This window comes from Panicum hallii, unplaced genomic scaffold, assembly GCF_002211085.1.
Source record: "Panicum hallii strain FIL2 unplaced genomic scaffold, PHallii_v3.1 scaffold_10, whole genome shotgun sequence".
NCBI lineage: Eukaryota > Viridiplantae > Streptophyta > Magnoliopsida > Poales > Poaceae > Panicum > Panicum hallii.
In genome coordinates, this window is record NW_020356153.1 from 705,832 (window position 1) to 732,852 (window position 27,021).

Here is a 27,021-nt window from a genome sequence, read left to right on the forward strand (position 1 = left end):
CACTATTTTATTTACACTGCAATTTACCTTTATATATAAATACTTGTGCATTAAGTTCTTAGGAGTTATTTGGAAACCCTAGATGCATATTCCTAGGAACCAATGTACTGAATATTAGAACCTGAGTCCGACTAGTGCTTTGCTAATAGGACCGGTAGAAGTCGAGTGATTTCCTGTCACTCGCGCGATATAGGAATTGGTTGCTTACAATACTGCAATCACTATAAGGATGACGGACGAGGTTATGTGTAGTATCTTGGAAAGAAAGGATACCCCATCTGTGTTGATGAATTTGGTTAAGGTCGCAGTGTGTGGTAGTGGCAGTTAAGCGTTTGAAAGTACTAGCCACATGCCGTGAAATATGGTAAGCGGTAAGCCTAGTAATCAATCAGCCCGGCAAGTGGACTCGTCCCCCACCACTCAACTTTTATTTTATGTTTACACGCACCGATGTGTGGGAGTATGTTCTATAGAGCAGACGGGAATACGATCATACAGTCGCGCTGTAGACGTATGTCCTGCACATTAGATGTGCGTATGGTCCTGCAGTCGCTTGTGGTGGCATTGTTCCATGACACGGAATAAAAGGCAAACGGTTGCTTCGGAATGACTTATCGGTGTTCCAAGCGTGTGAGTTAGGTTTACCTTGCAAGGGTTGAAATTCGATTCAGAATCGTCTGTTTCTCGCGGAGATTGAGACTGCTTAATTCTTCTGCCACATAGAGTAGCAAGAGAAATCTTATGATGAGTAATACTGAGGTATGCCTTAAAGAGGCTCTACCTTGCTTGAGTAGTTATAGGTGCTTACCTAGAATGGTTAAAGGAACTAGAAACTGAAAGCTAAAATATGAAATTAAGGATCTACTCTTTGTTGCTTTTTAGCAAAAGCTAAACCCAGGACCTTTGCAAAGCCTTCATGGTCTAGTTATGGGCTAAGTATACCCTAATTCCGGGTAAGCCTTGCTGAGTATTAGAGTACTCAGCCTTGCAATATGATTTTATTTCAGGTCATGTCCCTGAAGACTCTACCCTTCGCATGCCTTGGCCCTATGATTTGCCTGATGGTTGGTCTGTGGAATGGGATCCGTCCCCGGCCAACACTGATCATAATGATGATGTCATGCCATGGCTTAGCATGATGTCCATACTGGCGACGTGTACAGTTGTCGTACTTTAAATTCCGCTGCCGTGAACTTGAACCTTTAAACTGGTTTGTAATAATAACTCTCAGTTTGGAACCTTTGCTACTTCTGCAAACTCTTGTAATATAAGTGTCTGTGATGTAAAATATGTTGGTGATTGTATCTCTGGACTCGCCTTCGTGCGAGGTACCTTGTTGGATCCTGCTTTCGGTGGTTTATCGGGATGTTACCCGATAGACCAAGGGGTTACACCGTTTGAAGTACAATTGGAGCCCTAGAGAGAGAGGACTTGCGTACTTGAGCCGGTGTAATTCAGGTTGGTTCTGCCACAGCAACACATGCAATACAATTGCGGTTGATATGTACCCTTTTCTCCAAGAACTGTTTTTTCCCATTGGGTTTTCGGATGGAGTTTCTAATGAGACATGCATTCGCGGTAATCGCCCAAAGTGGAGTGTTGTAAAACAACCGGACTCTGAGTATAGAAGGAAGGGTGGACAAGAAGTCCTATCCTACTCTGGTTGCTTGTGGGCTCTTACCAAAAGTGTAGGCCTAGTTCGGAGTATATATATGAGGGAAGACTTCATTGTAAATGATCAATATTCAGAGAATAAAGAATAGTCCCTCATAGTTGTGTCTTCTACTTTGTTCTATGCTTGTTGTGAGAGACGAGAGAGGGAGAGGATCCAACCGCTGACGATGTGTTTACAACAAAAAGTAACATCTAATTCGAGTTAGAGACAGTGCCGTTGGAGCGATGGACAGGTTAGAATTTAGGATTTCAGGTTGGAGGGGGATTTGTGGCCGTTGGGACTAAAGGGATGGCTGGGGAGGTCGTTGGCTTGGCAGTAGCGGTGGGCGCCTAGGCGGCGGGCAAGATGGCGAGCAGTGTTGAAGAGTGGCAGTTAGGCAATATTGGTGGTGGAGGAATCATGCTTTACCCCGGACTAGAGGGAATGATCACGGGGTAGCAGATCTAGCGGCCGTGACATCCTTGGAGCTGGTAGGGGTGGCAGGAGAAGCGGGGAGTACATCCAAACGTGGTAGAGCTTGGGAGGAGATAGGAGGGAGGGAGGAGGGTGATCTTGGCTGCGTAGAGGGTCTGGTACTTCCAACAAGTACGTGGACATCCTAAATAGACTTCATATAAGGGAGTTACGGTATTTTTGTTCAAACGTGGCTGAACTTGAGATGACATACCAGTGATATGGAAAGGAAGGCATCCGCAATCCGTGGGTTCATGTTTTGATCCCACATCACCCAATCTGATCCTTGCAAGTAATTTCACAAACAAGAAGGCATCACCGGAGCATACATCTTGAGTGAAGCTTGTTGTAATTACTGGAACAATGACACTACTAGTAGTAAGTGGAGAAATAATCCCGCCATACTTAGAGAATAGTTGAGAGAGACTAAGAAAACTACATTTGCATTGGAATATTTTGATAATTTACTTATTTGATATGTTAGACTTATTTTCTTCTCTATAAGTTGGTCAAACTTAGACTACTTTGACTTAGCACAAATTAAAATAACTTATATTGAGAAAATACGTAGAGAAGATAAGGTAAAAACATATATTACTCATCCCAAGAGTAACTGAAGCACCAAGATAATTTTCTTAATCATGTGATGTCATTGGAGATGCTGCATACTGTACCATCCTATTAGATCTCGAAATCATGCGAGAGTTGGCATAAAACCAACCACTCGTCATTCTCTGACTTCACTCATACTTGTAATGAACTGAATCATTATGGAGTTAACTAAACCCCAAATTCAATCAAACTTACTCTTTATGATGGTTGGATTTGTGAACGATAGAGACACTTATGTATAGAAATATGAGCTATAAATGTTCAATAATATATTCGCATTCTACTGAGAAGTACAGCCTTCATTTATGTAGGTTTTCTCGTCATCGTTCTCGTCACAAAGAGCTTCATTCTTGTACACTTTTGACAAAGCTGATACTCATTTTATTTATGTTTATATATGCCAGGAAGAACAGCAATAATGTCGACCTAAGATTTTTTTTTCATCTGACGTGAAAATAAAAAAAAAGCAATATGAACTTCGCCTTGCCCTTCAATATGAAATGACCTTATAGTTCCAGCATGTATGTAAACAGCAATTTATTCTCTTGCATACTAACAGCAGGTTTTTAAAAAAATTATCAGAATTTCACCATGGATCGCTAGCTTAATCGAGCTGTATTTCCTGGTTAGCTATGGTCAGAACTGCTTCCCATCAGGCTTCGTATGCCATCTGGAGAACCTTGGAAAATCAGATGGCAGGGACTTAAAAAAAAATCCAGCAGCTGAACCTTCTTTTATTTCTTTGAGCCGACCAACAGCAGCAGCTGAACCTGAGTCTCTGCTTTCAACAAAAGCAGAGTAAGATTCTTTTCGCAACAAAAAAGTCCATTCTTGGTTATATATTCTCAACTAGTTCTACTCAGACCACAAGGCATAATTTTTGCAATTTAGCCCTTTTTTGAAAGTTTTTTTACATTTAGACCTCTCGCGAAAAGATTCTAAAAATGGAAAGCCTGTGGTGCCGTGTCGTTAACATCCGGCGCCACGGCTCGCAGCGTCATCCCATAGGAGCATAGCGCTAACTGTCCTGACACCGTAACCCAGGCCATAACCCCAGCGGCCACGCCGCATCCCTCTCCCCCTCCCTCTCGGCGCCTCCTCTGTTCGAAAGAAAAGAGGGTCTTCCCGTCCCCTTCTCTCCCTCCCCCTCCTAGATCCGTCAATTTGGGGCCAAATCTGGCCGGGTAAGGCCCGGATCTACGCTAAGCAAGGTGAGCCTGGTGCCCTCCTTCGTTTCTATCTGGTAGAATTCACTAGTTTTGAACTAGTTTTGACACATTTTGGAGGAACCCAAGTTGCAATTGTGGATGAATGGATATGGATTTGACCTGGTTGTAGATGAAATTGTAGTTGTAGGAAGCTGATGTTAGGTTTGTTAGTTGTCCTACAAAGTTTTTTTTTGCCTCATTTTAGTGATGAATTTAAAAAATGGCTAGGATGGGGAGTATTTGTATGGAAATATTTTTTCTTCATAGGTAGAGTGACTCTAATTTAGTTGTATGGATGGTTAATTTTGTTTGTTTGTAGTTGAAATTTGTTTATTTGTAGTCGAGTGCATATGAAGTATGATTTTATTTCAGCTTTCATTTTTTTAGGAGGGGTTTGAAGTTTGTATTCAGAATGAGATGAACTTTCATGGTTAATTTTAGTTGCCGCTAGATTTCTAGTATTATGGTGCAATAATGTGGTTTGTTTTCGTGGATAGATGTACAGAATTGTAACATTATATCATGATGGTGATGTGAAGAGGACTGATGTCGGTGGTGTTGATTTTGAGAACATGCAAGAATTGTCGATTCTTTTCAGTTGTAGACCAACATTCAGTGCTATTATGGATAAAGTGACAGATAAATTGAGATGGACGGGGGATGGTGTGGATATCCTAGTACAAGGGGTCATTGATTTTGGGTCCAAGGGGCCACGCATTAGGAGGCTAATCTCAATTAGTGGGCAAGATGAGTGGGAGAATTACATATCGTTTGTCATGGACAGTGAGGTTAGAGCTCTGGATCTGTTTGTGCGCAACATATCGAGAGAGGCTTCACCCAATGGTTGGCCTATAGATATGAACAACTCACTAGCACTTGTGTCACCTATGGTCGATGATGCAGATGATGATGTTGGGCCGGTGCAAGTAGTTCCTTAAGAGGTTATATTGACTCAGGTAGATGATGGTTTTCATGAAGATGAGGAGAGGGTATGTCCTAGTAATGATGATCCCGGACGCAATGAGGAGGATGAGTTATTTGCACCTATTATCCCGCTTGCACATGGTCTAGAGCCTCCATTAGATTGCCAGGTGACGAACCATGTGGATGTTGATGTCAGTGGTAATGAGGAGACGTATGAGACCGTGAGGGTTACGGATTCTGATGACGAGCGGCCAAGTGCGCTAACCATCACCATACAGGCAATCTAGGCAAACACACACCTCAAACAGAGTAATTCATTAGCCTGTCGGGTAACATCCTGATGCAACCATTGGAATTTCGATCGAAACGATACATACATACAACCCACGTGAAGGTGAGCCCAGAGATTACAAGAATCCATAATTTTACATCACAGAGTTCAACATGAATTATTATTACAAACCAAGTTCGAATTCATAAAATAACGTACTTTCAGAGTTTAATAGTGCAGCAGAAAATAAGCGAAAGTTCTAACGACGATACAACATATCATGATGAAGCCCGTACATGACATCACTCAGCCTTATCATCGTTGGCCGGGGACACATCCCATTCCACCAACCAATCAGGAGGAAGAGTACACGGCCAAGTCAAACTAGCAACCATGTTCTCAAAGGTCTCACCTGAAAACAAAGCCACAAGCAAGTCTGAGTATACTAATACTCAGCAAGGCTTACCCGACTAGTGGTATATACTTAGCCGACTCCTAGACATGAAAGGCTTTTGGCTGAGGGGTTGTTTTTGTTAAAAAGCATCTAAGAGTGAGTTCTTGCTTTCAAGTTTAGCATCATGTTCTAGTTGATTAACCATTCTAGGTAAGCAACTATCCAAATCACGCATGGTGGAAATAATTAATTTAAGCAGCCAATAATATTAATCACCATCATCATTGTTCCACCTCTTATTCTATGTGGTAAAAGGGTCAAGTAGTCTCAATGGGCGCGAGAAATGGACGATTCGAATTGAATTTCTTATCCTTGCAAGGCAAACCTAAACACACGTTACGTGGTTATTCCCAGAGTCATATGTACGACTTTTCCCCTTTATTCCCGTTTCGTGGAACAGGGTCACCGCCCTTGAGTACAGAGCTGCGCTCTACACTGACCATGTGGCCGCATGGGAACGATGTCAAGACGGTGGGGTGGAATGTTCCACCGCCTGGTTCAATCAGGTTCTTAAGCTTACCGATTACCATATTCTCGGCATGTGGTTAGTACGTTTAAAAACCTAACCACCACTATCACACACCGTGACCTTAGCATTTTTGCTAAACAGACGGGGCCTCAATCATCAACAGGAATATCGTAACATAGCCCCGTCTGTCAATCTTATGATTCCAACATAAGTAAACAAACAACTCCTATGTGTCGCGAGTGACAGAAAATCACTCGACTTTTACCGGAGTCCTATTAGCATGGCAATCTATCGACTGGCACAGACTAGTGTTCATATTATAGGTACTTAGGATCATGTATCTAGGGTTTCAATCCACTCCTACAAACTTAATGCACAATACCATATATAAGTAAAAGTTGCATAAGCTTAAAAATAGAGGTTATGCTTCGAGGCTTGCCTTCCTAAGTAGTTCTAGCCTTGGGCTCTTCCAAACTTTGGTTCAGGTCTTCGATGATTTCAGTTAGATTGATCTGAGCTTCGCACTACTCACTCTCAAGCTCCGGCACCAGCTCGTTCCATCGGCAAGAGTCATCGATTCTATATGAATGCATAGATTCATGTTATTTTGATGATAAGATTTATTTATTATTTCACTATAAAGTTGTAATCCAACAAAACTCAAGTTAAGTCGTAAAACATTTCATTTACATTTCCCTCATTTCATTTACATGCAGAAATTTTCTGTTTTCATATTTAGACACAAGACATCATGTGGGATTCATATTTGAAGTTAGATAAAGTTTCTGATGTTGAAATTTTTATATAGAATACATTTCCTAGTGACATGTGACACTCAGGTAATTAGTATTGTCACACCCTAAATTTTAGTGTGATGTTGTGTGCAAAATGTGGTGAAAGTAAGTTTAAAAACTTAAATGCTAAGAAAAAGGGATGGTTTTATATAATTATAAATTAATAAAGGTCCTTTAATAGATGAGAAAGAGAAGTGGAATTCAAATACATAAAGGTTGTTTTGGCAAAAGTCAAAAACTTGTGTTTAAATCGCAAATATAGGTGAAACTACACATAGGATGTATTTGTAGTGTAGTTTTATATTAACTCCAAATCCTTAGCTCTTCTGTGGATGAACCTTAAAGAGAAGTTGTACATTTTGAAAAACCATACATTTTTGCTTTTGGGCCCACCTTCATTTGAGCTCTGGTTTGAAAGTTACTTGAGCATTACAGTAGGGTCCCTGTCCTTTCTAAAAATTGCAACCAGGTCCACCTTCGTCTACCTCTCTCCCCCTCTCCTCTGTTTCTCTGCCGCGTGCCGCCGCCGCTCTGCTGGCCCTGTGCCGTGCATTTCCCCGCTCCAGAGCCGCCCTGAGGCAGTCCACGTGCCGCCCCAGTACCTACCCCGCCGCTTCCCAGCCTCGCGCTGGCTCCTCCTCGCCTCACCACACCGCCTGCTGTCTGCCGGAGCCGCGCTTCACCGCCGCTCACCGTCGCTGCACCCAGCGCCACCTCCTGCTTCTTGGTGACCCCACATGTTGCTCCCCAGCCGGCCGCAACCGCAGCTCTCACCACTGTCCTCTTCTTTGCGTGCCACGCTACCCCCGCCTCTGCCCGAACCACGCCGTGGCCGCCATGCACGCTGCCGGCTGCCAGCTCTAGCTCCCGCGCGACCCCGTCTTAATCCAGACTCCGAACACTTCCTGGAGCTTCTTGCGTGCCTGCTCTTGCCTTTGCACACCCTATTCCCGCTCAATTTCTCCTTCTCCGACCCCCACACTTCACCGGACATCGTCCGCGGCTCCGGCTCACCGGTGGCAGCCCCCATCGCCACTTCCCATCCCCGATCCAAAGCACCAACAGCACTGCCGTGACCCACCGCAGCTCACCGAGCGAACCAATCTCAGTTTCCTCCACCAGAGCTGCCGGACCACAGCGCCGATGAGCCCCTTCCTCCGCCGCCGCTCGGCTTTCCGCCGACCTGCCGGTACAGAGCCTTTCCACCTCGACCAAAGGCACCAACAGCACCACATCATCCCCCTGAAGCGATCCTGCTCCTCATTCACCACCCTCCGTCACCCTAGCCCACAGAACACCAGCCGCCATCGCCGCCGGTAAGAGCCCGAGTTCCACCCCGCCGTCGACACCACTCTCTGACCCGTTTCCGACCAAATTGAGCATGGGGAAAGCATCCCTATACTCTCACGGTGCTCATGCGTGCCCCGTCTGCCCACGTTCGCCGGCCCCTCGCCGGGACCATGAGCACCCCGACACGGCAGCCGCGATCCATCACTGCCGGCCATGCTCCGCCGTTGCTTGTCGAGCACATCACCCACCATTGTGACCAGTAGCCTCTGTAGGCCATGTAGCACCGGTTCATCCCCGGCCAAACCCTCGCCGCCGGCGAGAACGCCGTGGACAGAGCCGCTGGTCGCCGTCGAGAGCCGGCAAGGGCGTATTTGTGATTTCTTTTTCTATTCTAGGGGTGTCTGTGCAAGTAACCGAGGACCCCCCTGTAAACGTTTTGTTATTTCATGTGAGCAAGGCTGCCAGCTTGTAAAATCGGTAGAAAATTGTACTAAAATACAAAAATTGCCAAACCAGTTTTGTTGCAAACTAGAATTCAACATCTACAACTTTTATTAATGAAGTTTGTTTGGAAACTGAATACTTTTGAATCTATTTTAAATTTAAGGTAAAAGGGTATATTATGCATAACTTCTGCATACTAGCTTATTTTCTTGTGATTTTTGATATGTAGCTTCTTTAGGTCATGTGTAAGCTAGTGTAAAGATTTCATGCTCAGTGCTGATTTGTAGTTTAAGTTCTTTTGAACTTGTGCAAATCAAATTTAAAAGGGTTTGAATTTAGTTAAGCATATTCCTAAAGCTTATTTATTTAGATCTTTTACCATAATCTAATATATTGATAATTAGTTCATAATTAAATTTTCAAGACCTTATAATTCTATTTACCTAAGATTTGAATTTAAACTTGAAGTTTGAATTCAAATTCAAATGTTTTAGTTTTTGTTTTCAGTAATTCCAGTACTATAACCATAACTTGAGTGTAAAAGGTAACTTGAAATTAAACCCCCCCTTGTTTCATGAATTCGTGTGTGTTAATTATTGGATTGCAACTTTATCGTGAAATAAAATCTTTAACTCAAGCACCATCTCACTTAAATCATTGCATACCATGTAGAATCGACGACGCTCGATGACGGAGACTACAAGCTAGTCCTGGAACAAGACTGATAAGACTTGGATTCCCGATCTTCCGAAAGGTTCATATAACTATCGATTTGGGCGGATTCGAGACACACCGATCCGGCTTCAAATCCAAAGAAATGAACCCTGCAATCTTAGCACCACGAATCCTCTGGTTATCAACCTAGCTGCTGCTCGATTGACCTCGCCAAGAAGGCTTACTCTTGCATGCGAATCGAAGAACACAAGCAAGTGCACAGAGAAGCAACCAAATCACAGAAAGCAATTGATTCAACTCACGAGTGGGGTTCCACAACCGAAGAACGGCGTCCTATTCTTGACAGAAATGAACTAAGCAAAACCCAACCCTGGAAGAGGGGGTGGCGGCTGGATAAGAGGAGTTTGAGGCGGCCAAGACCCCCTGGTCGCAACCCTAGTGGGCCAAGACAAGATACACGGCCCAAAGGACCAAAGGACCAAAGACAGTGGCGTAACACTGAGATAGATTCTGGACACCAACTTGTGGAATATTTTTCCTTCGACTCCTGATGAATTTGGCCCTGGGACCAGCGCCATTTGAAAGGTTATCTTCTTAGCTTTCCATCCATGAAAAGATCACCCAAATCCGAGTCCATATGTGACCTGGGCGTCCATTTTAGCGCAGACTGCTCCTGGAGCCCAAAAACAGACCCGAGGTCAGTTGGTTTGGGCCTCCCTCTTGACTTGTATGTCCTTGCTGGTCCTCCACGCCTCCAAGCCCTTCTCCAAGTATTCCTTGGCCTTCTCCATGGTTCCTAATCACAATATAATCATTCGGTAGCAATCTATTCTCATAATCATATGAAGAGGAGTTTAGGAACGAGCTCACCTCTAGATTCAATTGTCGTGCTCGAGCTCTAGTGATTGGACCTTGAACATTCAGTGGAGGATTGTTGTTTGTATCCAAAGGAGTGATGTCCTCATCATCCTTCCCCTCTTGAATTGGAGTCATCCTCGACTCAAGCTCATCTTCTTCTCCCAAGTATGGCTTTAAATCTGAAATGTTAAAGGTGGGACTAACCCCAAACTCGGGAGGCAACTCAAGCTTATATGCATTATCATTTATTTTCTCAATTATTTTGAAAGGACCATCAGCCCTGGGCATCAACTTAGACTTTATCAATTCTGGAAATCTATCCTTTCTAAGGTGTAACCAAACTAAATCTCCTGGTTGAAGTTTAATTTCTTGTTTACCTTTACTACCAGTGATTCTATACTTTTCGTTCATCTTCTCAATGTTGTGCTTAGTTGTCTCATGCATTTGCAAAATAAATTCAGCACGTTTCTTGGCATCACTATGAATCCTCTCACTAGCAGGTAAAGGCAATATATCAATTGGAGGAAGGGGGTTGAAACCATACACTATCTGAAAAGGACTTACCTTGGTGGTAGAATGTGTTGCCCGATTGTATGCAAACTCCACATGAGGCAAACATTCTTCCCACAACTTCAAATTTTTCTTCAAAACAGCCCTCAACATGGTGCCCAAGGTGCAGTTCACCACCTTTGTTTGTCCATCGGTTTGTGGGTGACATGTTGTAGAGAATAGCAGCTTTGTCCCCAACTTGTTCCACAGAGTGCACCAAAAGTGACTCAAGAATTTAGCATCGCGATCTGAAACAATAGTTGAAGGCATACCATGCAAACGAACAATCTCTTTGAAAAAGAGGTCAACAATATTGATAGCATCATCACTCTTATGACATGGTATGAAGTGTGCCATCTTAGAAAAATGATCCACCACCACAAAGATGCTATCCCTCCCCCTCTTAGTTCGAGGCAATCCCAAAACAAAGTCCATCGAAATGTCTGTCCAAGGAATAGAAGGAACGGGAAGAGGCATGTATAAACCATGCGGATTCAAGCGTGACTTAGCTTTTTGACATGTGGTGCAGTGCACCATGAATCGCTCAATATCTCTTCTCATCTTTGGCCAAAAGGAATGTGAGGCTAAAACATCCTCCGTCTTCTTAGCACCGAAATGTCCCATTAGCCCTCCTCCATGCGCTTCCTGTAACAACAAGTGACGAATGGAACCAACTGGAATGCATAGGCAGTTAGCTCTAAACAATAGCCCATCATTGATCATAAACTTGTTCCATGTACGTCCCTCTCTACAATTCAGCAACACATCTTTAAAATCAGGATCAAGTGCATATTGTTCTTTTATCGATTCAAGTCCAAAAAGACGACAATCAAGTTGGGATAACAGGGTATATCGCCTAGACAAGGCATCCGCAATCACATTATCCTTCCCTTTCTTGTGTTTGATAACATAAGGGAAAGATTCAATCAGCTCTACCCACTTTGCATGTCGACGGTTCAGATTATTTTGAGAGCGAAGATACTTAAGCGATTCATGATCGGAATGGATAACAAACTCCTTAGGCCACAAATAATGACGCCACATTTCTAAAGAATATCCAAGAGCATACAATTCCTTATCATACGTGGAGTAATTTAAAATAGGATCATGCAGTTTTTCACTAAAGTATGCAACGGGTTTACCATCTTGCATTAAAACAGCCCCAATGCCAACTCCGCTAGCATCACATTCAAGCTCAAAAGTCTTACCAAAGTTTGGAAGTTGCAGCAATGGTGCGTGTGTAAGCTTGCCCTTCAAAGCATCAAAGGACTCATCATGTGCCTTTCCCCAATGGAACACCACCCCTTTCTTTGTCAACTCATGCAAGGGGGCTGCAATGGTGCTGAAATCTTTGATGAAACGGCGGTAGAATCCTGCAAGACCAAGAAAACTCCTCACCTGCGTGATGGTTTGGGGAACCGGCCAGCTCTTGATTGCTTCAATTTTTGACTCATCCACCTCAATTCCCTGTGGAGTAACAACATAGCCAAGGAAAGAGACTCGATCCGTGCAAAAGATGCACTTCTCAAGGTTACCAAACAAACAAGCATCACGTAAAGCGTTAAAAACAGCACGTAGGTGATCCATGTGTTCATCCAAAGACTTGCTATAAATCAAGATATCATCAAAGTAAACTACCACAAATCGTCCAATGAAAGCCCTTAAAACCTCATTCATTAAGCGCATGAAAGTGCTAGGTGCATTAGTCAAACCGAAAGGCATTACTAACCACTCATACAACCCAAATTTGGTTTTAAAAGCTGTTTTCCATTCATCTCCAAGTTTCATTCTAATCTGGTGGTAGCCACTTCGCAAATCAATCTTTGTGAAAATTATAGAACCGCACAACTCATCAAGCATGTCATCAAGCCTAGGAATAGGATGACAGTACCGAATTGTAATATTATTGATAGCTCTACAATCAACACACATACGCCAAGTACCATCTTTCTTTGGAACTAAAAGCACAGGAATAGCACAAGGACTAAGGCTCTCACGTACATACCCACGGTCCAAAAGTTCTTGGACTTGTCGCTGAATTTCCTTAGTCTCCTCGGGGTTGGTTCGGTAGGCTGCTCGGTTGGGCAAAGTTGCCCCCGGAATCAAGTCGATTTGATGTTCTATTCCTCTCACAGGTGGCAGCCCCGGTGGTACCTCAGCTGGAAAAACATCCTCGTACTCCTGCAAAAGGTTAGTGACAGCAGGAGGTATCGAGCTAGAGATATCATCAAGTGAAAACAGAGCTTGTTTGCAAAGCAAGGCATAGCAAACATCATCTACAGAAATTTCAGCAAAGTCACATTTTGTTGCAAGCATAACTTCACCCTTCAATTTAATGCCCTCATTCTTAGAATTAGGTGCAGGTTTATCCCTTTTATGTGGAAAAGCAGATTTTGCTACTTGTTGATTTTCAGATTTTGTGTCATTCAAACTAGCAGCTCGCTCTTTCTCAGCTTGTACAATTTCAGCAGGGGTCAAAGGTAGCAAAGTATATTTCTTTCCTTTATGCACAAAGGTGTGACTACGTGAAAACATGTATATTGGTAACGGGCATAGATGACCTTTGGTCACGGGCAAACAGCCGTTACCGATCTGACGTTACAAATGATCGAACAAAGGTAACGGGCAACTGCCCGTTACTGATAACACGTGTTTGTAACGGGCATCTAACAAAGACCATTACCAGATGTAGTTACCGGTCATCCTAAATGACTGTTTCTCTGGGCCCACAGGGACTTTTTGTAACGGGCAGAGACACTCAGCCCGTTACAGAACCCAAAGAAACGTAACGGTCTTTTGCATGCTACCCGTTACAAATACATTTTTCCACATCTCTTTCTGGGCCCACTGGTCAGTATTTGTAACGGTCTGTAAGTAATGACCGTTACCTTTAAGAAGTATCCGTAACGTCCTTAAGCTAAGCCCATTACAAATGTTACACGTAACGTGCCCTGAATCGAGGCCCATTACCTTTGGACCATATCTGTAACGGCCGTTACTCTCGGATCTCACTATGCATCGTGCTTTAGTTAACGCCCGTTACTCTCTGATCAGTTGTTGTAACGCACTTTAGTTAACACCCGTTACCTATACGTAGGCCACCCCTACAGTAACCAGTTCTTTTCTGGCTGCATCCTGGAACCAGCTAGGATTTGGCAGCCACCAGCAAGTACACATCACAAACACATTCTCATCGCATATATACACAAGCAAGTAGATATCACGAATATACACAAGATCACATCATTCCTCATCAGACATGCAACAAGTTTGAAGCCCTGAATGCAACAAGTTTCAAGTTTGTGGCTAACAATGAACTCACGGTGCATCATAAATAGAAGGCGCTATAGAAGTTGCCCTTTGGGTCGAGGGTCTCCTTAAGAATGAACTCGCACAGCATCTCCCGGACCGGCTTTAGATCTTCTATAGAAACTGTTAGGGCAGCGTTGAAATCCTGCAAAATACAATCATTATGAGAATACAAGTACAAATCAGTTTCTAAAATCAAATGAACAATATGAGCAGAGACAAGGCTGAGTAGTATATACTTACAGCAGCCTTTTTCATTATAGGTATGTCACCGACTAGTTTTAGCATATTGAATGCCACATAGAATCCACACAAAAAGGTCCCCGATGGCTGTTGAGCGCACTGCAAGAAGGTACCAAAATGACAAGTTAATGCAGTAACCAAATAGGTATGAAGGGACCATAAAAAAACCTCAGTCTTACTTTAACATCTATCCTGTGCGTGAGTTTAGGTTTGGTTTTTGGCCTTTTCTTATTTGCTTTCATCATTTCTTCCATGCGCGCATCAAAGGCCCTGCATGATCAGCAATACCGATTAGAAACAGTAAGAGGTCGATATTTCGTGAACAGAACCTACAATATACTGACCAGTTCACAATATGTCGGACGTCCGTGAACTTTTGACCGGGAAATAGTTTAGCAGAATCTAAATACCAAACCTCTTTGTACTTCATAGAGATGATCACTGTTACCCAGTGGCCACCGGTGTTGTAGGCACCCACCACATAGTCGTTCTTCATAGCATTTTTAATTGCTTGTGTTACAGTGCTAGGCTGGTGAGAAATCACTGTGGCAGTGAAAACCTGTGGGTCCAAAAATGCAACACTGCACTGCATCTCTGCTGCATTCTGCATCATTTTCCTACAAATAATCCAATTGTTAGCATGCATGAACTTTGTGTTCAGAATTAAAGAAATATATTTTTTTGGTTTGAAGGGACTTACAATGTCCACAACCTCAAGAAGCTAACATCCAGAGCACCTAGGGTTATAAGGTCGTACACATCATCGAATGCAATGTTTAACATTAAATCACCATCACCTTCAAAGTAGGCTTGAGGCACCTTTGCTGGAAAGCCAAGTTTATCCTTACTGTTTTCCATGACGTAAGCATGCAACCTGGCACAATTTGGTCCAGCAGCATCTAAATCCGCTTCTGACAACATAGGCACACCAGGATTGTATTTTGGATTCTGTGTTGTCCAAATAGCGTTAACAAGCTCATCTTTAGGCAGAGGTTTCCTGGCCTGCTTCTCCTCCCATGGTGACTGCTGCTCATGCTGAGATTGGCTGCGCTCTCCCTCCTTCTGTTGTAGAGGCTCCGGTTGTGGCTGATGCTTAGGCGTAGATTGCCTAGGCTCCTCCTGTCGTTGAGGCTCGTGTTGTGACTCCTGCTTCTCCTGCTGCTGCTGCATTTTTTTGCTGATCTGCTGCTGCTGCTGAGCCTTCTCTTGCGGATGCTGAGCTGCAGTACCTGCATCTGATGCTGTACCCCTGCTACCTGATGCGGTTACAGAGTTGGGCTGTCTCGTCCTGGGTGGTATAAGGATCCTGTACTTTGACCATTGGATCCTTGTACCGAGAGCCTCACCTAAGGTTGTTATCTCATCCCCCCTACTGGCACAGGCAGACGGAAGTGACTCGTATTGGACCACACATAAGTAGGTTGCACCACTGCATACCCTTCCTGCACCGGTACACAATGGCAAGTCTCTTGATATGGATAGACAGTGGCTACTGCAAGCTCCAAGTTATGCCCGGTGCCATCCAAAAGGCTGCACTTGGTTGGCTCTGTCAGCTTATCTATTGTGTCCAGCATAGATGATCGACTGTCAGCTTCATTCTCGTTGAATGGCCCATGGTCTTCCCCGCTGCCACGCACATCTTCTTCCTCACTGACACTCGCATCTTCTTGCTCGCTGCTACCGATGTGTGTTGGTTGGGTAGGACACAAAGCATCCGGTATAACCACGCCTGCTTGTCTTAGCATGTTGATTACTCTGATGGCTGTTTCACCAACTCTCTTTTCCTTCTCCGCATCAGACCTCTCCTTCGTCTTCTTCCTCTTCTTCCTGTACATTCCAGCAAACTCTTCACCAAACCCTTTACCCTAGCCAACTGAACTAGACACGCCTCGGACCCGACCTCGATGCTCTGGATTCTCAAGTGCCGCTGTGAGGATATCATTCTCCCTAACCCCAGTGAAAGAACCATCTCTAGCCTTAGATGCAAGGTCTTTCACCTTATTTGCTAGCCCCACCACCGCAGGGTTACTGAATGTTATGTCCCCGCTTCCTTCACTAGTGCCTTCACTAGTGGTCATCCTCTTCGCCGCCCTTGCCCGCAGATATGACCTCGAACGTCCAGGAAATTGGTCCCAAGGGTTCTCTTTTCCTTCTCTAGCTAGCTTTGCATCCTCCTCCTCCCACTCTTTCCTTTTACCATGATAACCTTTTCTTCCCGTCTTGTGTGGCTTATTATGCAATGCTCTCTTATCTTTCATCTCCTGGCTCACTCGCTGAAAAAAAGGAGAATTGGTTTCCTGCACAAACACCTCCTAGTCTTCTGGCTTCAAAAAGCCATGCTTCTCAAAGGGAGACTCCTCTTGCCTCACATAAGTTCTTCTTAAATGGGCCTTGAACCGCCGTTGCAAGGTTGCAATCTCTGACATAGCTGCCTTAATTGCCTTGTTGCGAACAGTTGGTTCCAGATTGGCTGGGTACTCTAGCTTTTCCAGTAAAGCTTTGAATAGCTGTTCCTTCTCAACTGGTGATAGATCCTCAAGCTTCCTATTGATTGACACCCTCTCCCGAGCAATGAGGCCACAGACCAATACAAATCTTTCCCTTGCAGCATCTGGGGTAGGCCAAAATTTTTCATCAAGTCCAGTTGCAGTCAACTTGTCTTCTGGCCATTTGGTTTGTGTCCTTGACCCGCGGGTTCGAGTACTACTCGCAGCAGTCTGCGCTGAGTGAGCCTGTGAAGAACGTTCACCGTCGTTGCGCTGTGATGATGCACTACTGTCACTACAGGAGTTTGTTGGTGTAGGAGACTGCATAGATGATATGTCAGGTTGTCAGTAGAGCAACATAAGCTAGACTAAAAATGTAAACAAAATAGCTAATATTACACTAGAAATCAGTACAAGTCCTAAATAAAATCAGCATAGACATACAGGTAAAATTTTACTTAGTATAGAGGTTAGGGATAGGTGCAAACCATTTTGACAGGGTGGAGCAATGCTTATGTATGAAAGCGGAAACTAAGTTCCTTCAACTGCTTCCTTGTCCAACTTCAGATCCAATGAATTGTGGGTTCCATGTGTACATGCAACAAGAGGATAAAGCAATCACTTAGTATGATTATCACAGCAAAAAACAATGTACACTCTAAATAAGCTTCAAACAATTCCATGGCCTGATGATTGAGTGGACCATGTAGTGCCACCACGCCGGGGATTACGGGGCACAAGCGATATGAAAGAAAATCGCCCATGCCCAAACAATTCAGGTGGATTTTGGTTGGCTATGCTTACACGGTTCAACTGATCATTAGGCCATGCTACCATCGAGAGCTTGCATACACACATCATGACACCAACAATAAGAATATATATGACAACACAGCATAGGAAAGTATCACTACATTATAAACCACTACGATACATTTCGCACTGACTGAATGTGGCCATCAACAATCATCCATCAAAACCACAGTCCATCAAATAAAAATGAACTATTAAGGCATGCTCAACTAATGCAGGTAATTCCAGGAGAATAATTCTATGTGCATTGACCCTAAACAACAGCAAAGTAGCATATCTCCCTAATCCAACTTGACAGGAAGAGCACATTGCGTGGCCGAGCAGAGAGAGGGCGTTGGGGGTTCAAGCAGCAGTAACCTCTGTCACGAATGGTGGTTGGGAGGGGCTGGATCCATGTCACCTCGTTGCCGAGCGAGGAGAATGGCGGCGACGGCGACCGAGGACAGTGGCGGCGGCGGGCTAGGGCAGGACCGTCGCGGCGAAGGCGAGCGAGGACAATGGCGGCGAAGGCGAGCGAGGAGACTGGCGGCGACGGCGGGCGAGGAGAGTGGCGGCGGCGGGCGAGGGCAGGAGAATGGCGGCGACGGCGAGCGAGGAGAATGGCGGCGAAGGCGAGCAAGGAGAGTGGCGGCAACGGCGGGCGAGGGCAGGATGATGGCAGCGACGGCGAGCGAGGAGAATGGCGGCGACGGCGAGCGAGGAGAGTGGCGGCGGCGGGCTAGGGCAGGAGAATGGCGGCGACGGCGAGCGAGGAGAATGGCGGCGACGGCGAGCGAGGAGAGTGGCGGTAGGCTAGGGCAGGAGAAAGAGTGGCGAAAGGGATTTCTTTGAAATATGTATTGTCCACTGATGACCACTTTGTAACGGGCTTTGTGGTAACGCCCGTTACAAAGTATACCTAGTAACGGGCTTTGTGGTAATGTCCGTTACTGATGTGAGACCATAAGTAACGGGCTTTGTGGTAACGTCCATTACTGATGTGAGACCATAAGTAACGGGCTTTGTGTTAACGTCCGTTACTGATGTGAGACCATAAGTAACGGTCATTGCAGTGAAGCCCGTTACTGACGTATATTTAGTAACGGGCGTTTTGGTAACGTCCGTTACTGATTGCAGATACAGAATTCAGCAGACTACAGCTCACTTGCTGAACTGATGCAGAATATGTACAAAATTTATATATATCTAGTGCAGAACATATATAGTATGTCAGGAGAATATATAGACATCATATATTACAAAAAGGATTCAAATTCCACCAATACACAACCTATATTACAAAAAGGATTGAACTTCCACCAACACACATCCTACATTACAAAATTAGGATTCAGCAGACATCACTCTGATGGCTTTTTCTTTGATTTCTGGATATGGATTTTTTCATGATGGTCGGTTCGCAAGTACGGTGTTTTGTCAGTTGCCACGAGTCGGGGCATGTATGAAGTGTCAAAGGATGGAATTTCATCAAACTGGTTGTATTCCTCCTCCTCAACAACATTGGCAATCCCAACAATCCTTTTTTTTCCAGGCATAACCACACACCAGTTCTTCCTTGCAAGGTCAGGTACATAGAACACTTGCTCAACATCCTTGGCGAAAACAAACGGTTCGTCTTTGTAACCAAAGACCCGCAGATCAACACTAACAAACCCATATTTATCCTTGCTCACACCTCTCTTCCCATTGACCCATCTGCACCGAAACAAGGCTACCTTGAAACCTACATAATCAAGCTCCCATATCTCCTCTATTTGACCATAATATGTGGCTGCCTGCATGTCATTGTCGACGGCCCGTACACGCACACCACTGTTTTGATAGACGCTCTTGGCATCCTGGGCCATGGTGTAGAACGTGTATCCATTGATATCCATTGCTTGGTATGTTGTAACAGTGAATAATGGCCCCACTGCTAGTTTCGTTATCAGATTGTCGGTTACAGCTGCGCTGCATCTCTGGACATAATCTCGGAGCCACCAGCTGAAGCATTGCATGTGCTTCTTTGCAACCCAAGCCTCACTACGGGCAGGGTTTTCTTCACGTAGTTGTTGGTTGTGCTCGTTGGCAAATGGTGTAATCAGGTCAATCTGTTGTATCACGGTGAAATGAGCCTTGTTGAAGGCATCTGGATCCGGAGTGATTGACTTTTTCCCCATGGTCCCAACACCTGCAAGCCTACCTTCATGCCGTGAATGAGGCACACCAATGGGGTTTTGGGGGTCCGTATAACCCATGGCCCACTCCACTGCTTCGATGGTCCCATAGCCACGAACCATGGCTCCCTCCGGAAATGACCGGTTATGTACCAATGATTTGAGGAATCCAAAGTACCTCTCATATGGAAACATCTGATGAAGGTAAGATGGGCCAAGGAACCAAATCTCCCTCGCGAGGTGTGCTGTTAGATGGATCATGAGATCAAAGAATGTTGGTGGGAAGGTAGCTTCAAGCATGCATAGGGTCTCGAAATGCCTCCTCTCTAACTTCAATAGTTCTTCCTCATCAATCACCTTCTGTTCTATTGCATTGAAGAATAAACACAAGCTCGTGACCGCGTCGCGAACCTGTACTGTCTTGATACCTCTAAGTGCAACAGGAAGAAGAGCTGTCATCAACACATGGCAATCATGAGATTTCATCAAGTTGAAATTCATTTTCATGTCCTTCACCGACACTAGCCTCTTCAAGTTCGATGAGTAGCCTGAAGGTACTTTCAAACCATGCAAAAACTCATAGAATTCTTTTCTTTCTGTCTTTGACAAGGTGGTTGCAGCGACGGGAAGGTCTGTCCCCGTGTCTGTTTCCTCTGCATAGAGCTCCAGCCTAATGCCCATATCTTTAAGATCCTCCCTTGCATTTTTATGATCTTTTCCTTTCAACTTCTGTTGCAGCAATGTTCCACAAATGCTTTCACACACATTCTTCTTGACGTGCATGTTGTCAATCGAATGACGCACATCCAACAGCTCCCAATACTCTAGCTCCCATAGAATTGATTTCTTGTTCCAAATTCCTTTCCCATCTTCTTCTTCTTCACCATCTCGTTTCTTTCTTTTGCCAAGGATTTTTTCAGTCATTTTGGGTAACTCCTCGATAGTTTTGATGTCCTTGACTTGCAAGAGGACCAGATCTCCAGTCACATGCAGAGGCGCCGCTCGATGCTCCTTTTCCCCATTAAACTGACAATCCATCTCCCGGTAGGGATGTTTCTTGCTGAGGAAATGACGGTGCCCCATAAATGCGAATTTCTTTGAATTTCTTAGCCATAATGAGCAAGTTTCTTCCAAGCAGTGCGGGCAAGCTGCACCTTTCCTTTTACTCTAGCCGGAGAGGTTGCGATGAGCCGGGTTGTCGTTGATGGTGGTGAACAACATAGCGTGTGCAATGTGAACTCCTCACGCCCGAACTCATCCCAAACCTCCTTCACACCAGGCTTCCAAAGTGTCTTCAAGTCATCAACTAGTGGCCTCAAGTAGACATCAATACGGTTGCCAGGTTGCTTTGGCCCAGAGACCAATATTGTCAGCATCATGTATTTCTGTTTCTTGCATAGCCAGGGTGGAAGGTTGCACATTGACAGCACGACAGGCCAGGTGCTATGTGTTGAACTCTGGTTACCGAAAGGGTTAACGCCATCTGTGCTCATAGCGAAGCGAAGGTTTCTGCAATCATCAGCAAACCACTTAAAGTGGGAATCAATGTTACCCCATTGTGCTGCATCTGCGGGGTGCCTAAGCTTGTCATTTTCCTTCTTTCGGCCTTCCTTATGCCAACGCAAGAGTTGGGCCTCCTTTCTTGTGGCGAACCATCTTTTCAACCGGGGAATGATGGGAAAATACCATGCCACCCTCACAGGACCCCCTCTGTTAACCTTCTTCTTGCCTCTGATCTCCACGGGCATGTTCCCGTCATCAGCATTATCATCTCCACCATCTTTTTTCCTCTTGTACCGATCACACCCACACTTGGGGCACTTGTCAAGGTCTGCATAGTCTCCATGGAACAATACACAACTGTTCTTGCATGCATGAATTTTTTCAACCTCTATTCCCAGAGGACAGATTATCTTCTTTGCCTCATAGACAGACTCGGCTACTTGGTTTCCCTCAGGTAGCATGTCTCTAAGCAGATCCAATAGTTGTGTGAAACTTTTGTTGCTCCAACCATGATCTGCCTTAAGCTGCAGAAGTTTTAGATCACCAGAAAGGCGAGAGTACTTCTGGCAACCAGGATAGAGGGGTTTCTTTGAATCTTCAATGAACTGCTTCAGCCTCGCTAATTCAGAAGTTGTGTACACTCCTTGAAACTCAACATCCCGCACCATTTGATCAACATTGTGCACACGTTGCAACACCTCACCATCATCGAAGCCCGTAACTTCTTGATCAGTCATATCATCAGGCCTCCTAACAAAGGGTGGGAATGGTTCATTTTCTTCAAAAACTCCACCTTCATCAAGGGCTTCATCATGGCATCGTGCTGCCCCTTCATTAAGGCCTTGACCATGGTGTCGCGCTTCACCTTCATTTAGGCATCCTGCTTCGACTTCATTAAGGCCTTCCTCACCATGTTTGTTCCAACACGTGTAATTTTTTGTGAAACCACGTGTGATCAAATGATGAAAAATGTTGTCCCGTTGTCCGAACTTCTTCTGGTTGAGACAATCTATGCAGGGGCAATACATTGCCTGAACACCATGGTTTCTCATATCCGCCTCTGCTTGACCTAGAAAACCATTGACCCCGGATATGAAATTGTCCCAATCTCGGGGCTGTCTGTACATCCAAGCCCGATCAGCAGCTGCCATCTACAAGTTCAATGAACAAGGGCAATTTCCATACATCAAATGAGCATAATTCATCACTAAAACCGATGAGTAAGAGGATTAGGACAGCAAAGTTCAATAAAAGGGGGCAATTTCCACCTTGAGGAGGACTGTCTACGAGCGCGCCCGAGGAGGAGGCGGCGTCGCGGCCGCGGCCGCGGCGACGGAGTGGAAGAAGGGCTGCTGCTTTGGACGACGGTGACGGCGCGGAGGACACGGCGGTCGACGTCCGCCGGCACCTTCGGTGATGCCGGCGCGGAGGCAGCAGCAGCAGGACACGTCCAGCAGCAGCGCCGCCGCGCTCCAGCTTGACGGCGGTGGAGGAGCGCGGCCGAGGAAGCGCCGGTCGCGGCGACAGCGCGGGAGGACGCCCCCCGGCTGCTGCGCCAGTCACTTCGGTAATGGGCATCAACGGATCACACAAGTAACACCGCTCTATCGGTAACGGGCATCAAATGGTCATCGGTAACGCGCGTTACTAAAGGCAACAGGTCGGTACGATCACTGCCTGTAACACCCTAAGGTAATTTCCTTAAGTTTTAATGAATTTATTTGAGCTGAAATAAATTTTCCAGGCTTTTCCTTAATTTTTGTGGCATTTAAAGCAATTTATAACACAAGAAAATAAAATTTATTATAAGGTCAACTTGCTTGTGCATTCATGCTGGTGCATTGCTTTATTTGTGTTGAGCTTGAATTCAAATTTATTTGAATTCACATAGTTTGTTTGAATGGTTTTAGAGAAGAAAAGAAAAGAAGAAAGGAAGGGGAAAGGAAAGGAGTCCAGCAGCCGGCCTGCTCTCTCTCCCTTGGCCCGGCCCAGCGCTTCCCTCCTCTCTTTCCATTCCCCCGCATGGGCCACGCGGCCCATTCCCTAACCACGCCCGAGCCCTCCACGCCGGCCCATCCCTTTCCTCCCTCTCTTTCCTCCGCAGCCAGGCAGCCCGTTTCCCTTCTCTCCCTCTTTCCCTTCCCCCGCGTGGGCTGTGCCCCAGCCCAGTCCTCTCAGCCCGCGCCCCCTCTTCCCTGTCATTGACCGCCCGACCCCACCCGTCATCCCCCTCCTCCCGCACCCCTGCTCCCGCAACGGTCGCGCAGCGGCACGGCCGAAATCTCCAGGAGAGTATGAGGAAGGCAAGTATAACATGAACCTCCTATCACTTTTAAATACAATTTCATACTGCATTTTAATTCTGTATGCCTATAAGGACTTTCCTAGCCACTTATTTACCCTTTATATATATCCTTTGGGTTGCATTTTGGTTAGTTGTGCTAGGTTGCTACGCTACAACACATCTGGATCCTTTTTAATTAATTTGTTAATGATCTTATGCAACTTAATTCTGGAGCCGACACTCTGTGCTGTGTGCTTGAGCGGTTTGTGCGTCCTTAAAAATATGTTTTTGATAGAAACATGGTTTAGGTGGCCAGCACGGTGCTTAGTGCTTGGTTGGCCACTATCCATAAGGACCGGTTCATAGAGCGACAACCTGGGACAATCGCGCAACCACAAGACTGGAATGGGACGGTCTTGACTTACTAATTAGGTCGTGTTGGTTTGGGAGTAACTTACCTGCGTGGGCAAGAGGGGTGGTAAGCTTCAATGGTCCCTGCTCCTCCGGCTTGGTTTGTGCTGTGTGTCTTGTACCCCCGAAGGTGGGCCCCATCGTCGCTGATCCAGAATCCTTAGCGGTTACACCTTACCAACGTGATCCTTTGTAACGGTCTCGTAGTGCGCTTGCTAGCCGTCTCACCTAAGGAAGTGTGATGAACAACTAGCGTAGCTCACGACTTGTGGGTAAAGTTGTGCAACCTCTTGAGAGTGTAAAACTGGTATATCAGCTGTGCTCACAGTCATGAGCGGCCCAGATCCTCCTTTTGATTAGTGGGGTTATCAACCTTTGATTAGAGAGATTCCCCGGGTGGTTTTGGTTTGGATGGTTCTCAGTAGTTTTTAATTAACACTGATTAATTTCTTATGTAATTGGGTTATGGTAATTCATCCACTTGTAGTAATTAGCTTTAATAAAATTTGCTAAGACTAAAAGCTAATGCAGTTGAGTCAGCTAGCCTAGAGCCTCATAGTCTGTGTTATACTTGTTGAGTACTAGTTTGTACTCACACTTGCCTCTCCACTCTTCTGTTCTATTTTGGATATCTTCGACTGCTGCTCAATGCCCGGCAACGTGGAGGATTGCGTCAGCGGCTTCGACGACTTCTAGGCGTTTGTCTCCCAGTCGACGTCCCTGTGGTGCCCAGCTTTTCATGTATCTCTTTTACGCTTCCGCAACTCTTGAACCGACTCTTGATTCGGTTGTAATAAAATAATTCATTTACGATTTATATTAATGTTATTCCTGACACGTGTTGTGATATCTTGATAATCTGTTGTATATATGCATGACTTGATCCTGGCGCATATATGATTGCTCGATTTATGTTCTTATAAATCGGGTGTGACAGATTGGTATCAGAGCCGTGTTGACTGTAGGACGAAGCCTAGATAGAATTTGACGAGTTTAGGTCTTCTTTTCTCTTACCTTGCTTCCGCAAATCTTCAACCATCATTTTCCTATTTCTATTCCTTGAGTCTTAGGCCCTTGATTTGCTATCTCTCTCCTGTCTTTTCTGAGAAATAGCTTGAGCTCTCCGTAGACACTGGCCTGAGTCGCCTAATCCTGTAACTTATAAGTTTAGGTTGTCCCGATGAAAATACGCTAGAACGAGTGTGTTAGTCGAGTAGTGTGGAAAACTCGACTAAGTTGTGAATATTGAATGTTTGTTATTGTGCAAATGTTTGATTTGGATTTTTGGTTGATTGCATAGGCTAGTAGTTAAACTTGTTCATGCAAATCGACCTAACCCAACTTGAACTAAATAATAAAATTGAGTTAGAACGTTAGGGGTAAAAACCTATATTTCTTTCTTTCTGTCACATCCTTCCGAAGTTTCATTTCCGCAGCTGCACGATATCTCGTTCTCATAATTTTCGTTTGTTGCAATCAGATGGTGAACACCAGGCGCACCGGTTCCAGTTCTGACCAGCAAGAGCAGAACAACCAGGGTACTGGTCAGCCGCTACCGATGCCGCCACCACTGTGACAGTTCAAGTATCTGTAAGCTAGGCTTATAATTTGATAGTGTGAAGTGTATGCTTGTTAGAGTAAAACTTTTGTGTGTTTGTGTGAAACTTGTGGAAATTTAAAGTGCAAGTAAAATGGGTATTTTTGTAATTACAGAAAAACGTAGGGTTGTTTTTGCAACATGTAGTTGGATTAAGGGTAGTTTCAAAATAAGTGAAAGTGGTTTTGTAAACATGTTTTCCTTGTTTTAACCCTTGTAAAAATATATATTTATTTATCCAAAAGTTTTATTGGAAATGTGTATGTTGAAGTATGTAAAAATTTTGGGTAAAGTGGTAAAAACAAGGGTATTTATGTAATTTTATAAAAGTATAAGTCCTTTTACGCAAATATTTGATTTACAAAAGTAATTTTCAAAAGTTACTAGGGGCCAAATTATAAGAATGCAAGTAATCATGACAGTTCTGAAAACTTGCATTAAGGCCCAAAATTATGTGTGTAAATAGGTAGCAAAGACAAAATCTTATAAAATTTAAAATTTGTCCAAAGTTGCAAAATAAAGATACATACTTTGAGTTTTTGAAATCAAACCCTAAAGCAAAGTTGTAGAGCTTGAAAAGTTGTACAACTTTTATTTTGGTCATTTCTCCATTAGAGCCCTGTATCAGTGGGAAATTTAGTTTTACTTTCAGGCCCTTGAAGTTTTTGCAAATTGCAAACAAGTCCCTGGCGCTCTCCTATTCCTCTTCTTCCTCTGGCCGCCTCCCCTGTTCCTCTGTTTTACTGCCGCCGCCGCCGTCTTCTTTAATTCCGGCCGTCAGAGCAGCCCCCCCGCCCCCCTCTCCACTCCAGGCGCCGCCTTATCTCTTCCCCGAGCTTATCCCTTCTCTTCCCCGTCCATTCCCGTGCCGCCACGCACCCACCACCGCCTGCCCGAGCTGCCGGTGCTGCTCACCGAGCCGCCGCCGTGGCGCCCGTCCGTGCGACCCTCTCCTCCCTTCCTTTCCCTATAAATAGCACCCCCAAGCCCTCTTGAAGCTAATCCCCATCCCCTTTGCGCCGTTCCCCTCGCCGGAGTACTGCCCCCAGTGCCGCCCGCCGCCGCCCTACTGCCTCAACGCCGGCGGCCCACCTCCGGCCGTTCCCTCTCCTCCCAAGCACTCCAATCCGTGCGCCTCAAGCCCCTGATGCCCGTAGGCCAACCCTTTCCCCTCCTTGGTGCTCGACCTCGCCGGAATTTGGCCCAAACCGCCGCCGGTGTCCTGTTTCCGGCCATAGGGGCCACATTGCAAGGTCTTGTTTCTTTCCAAGGGCCTGTATGAAAATTTCCAGCCCCTTCTTCCTTTTCAATGTACTGAACTTTGGAAATTCCTAGGAAATCGTAGAAAATTCAAAAAAATGTGAAACCAGTTGCATGTGAATCTTCATTTCAAATTCTATCACTTTTGTTTTATGACCATGCTGTGAAAATGGATGGTTTGTACTGTATTTAGGATAGAAGTGAATGGATGCTCGTTATTTCATGTGAGTGCTATTTTTGACTTGTAAATTCAATAGAGAATTGTAGAAAATTCCAAAAATTA

General features: G+C 44.9%; 1 protein-coding gene across 1 annotated transcript; it reads right to left on the reverse strand.

Moving 5' to 3' along the window:
• Positions 1-18,867: 18,867 nt before the first annotated feature.
• LOC112878541 lies at positions 18,868-20,766 on the reverse strand. The gene has a single exon (XM_025942831.1). It carries the CDS (start codon positions 20,764-20,766, stop codon positions 18,868-18,870), a length of 1,899 nt encoding a protein of 632 aa, XP_025798616.1.
• Between the last annotated feature and the right edge of the window lie 6,255 nt (positions 20,767-27,021).

Coding starts and splice junctions, on each gene's coding strand:
- LOC112878541 (XM_025942831.1), bottom strand. CDS start 20,766: ATGGGGCACCGTCATTTCCTCAGCAAGAAACATCCCTACCGGGAGATG.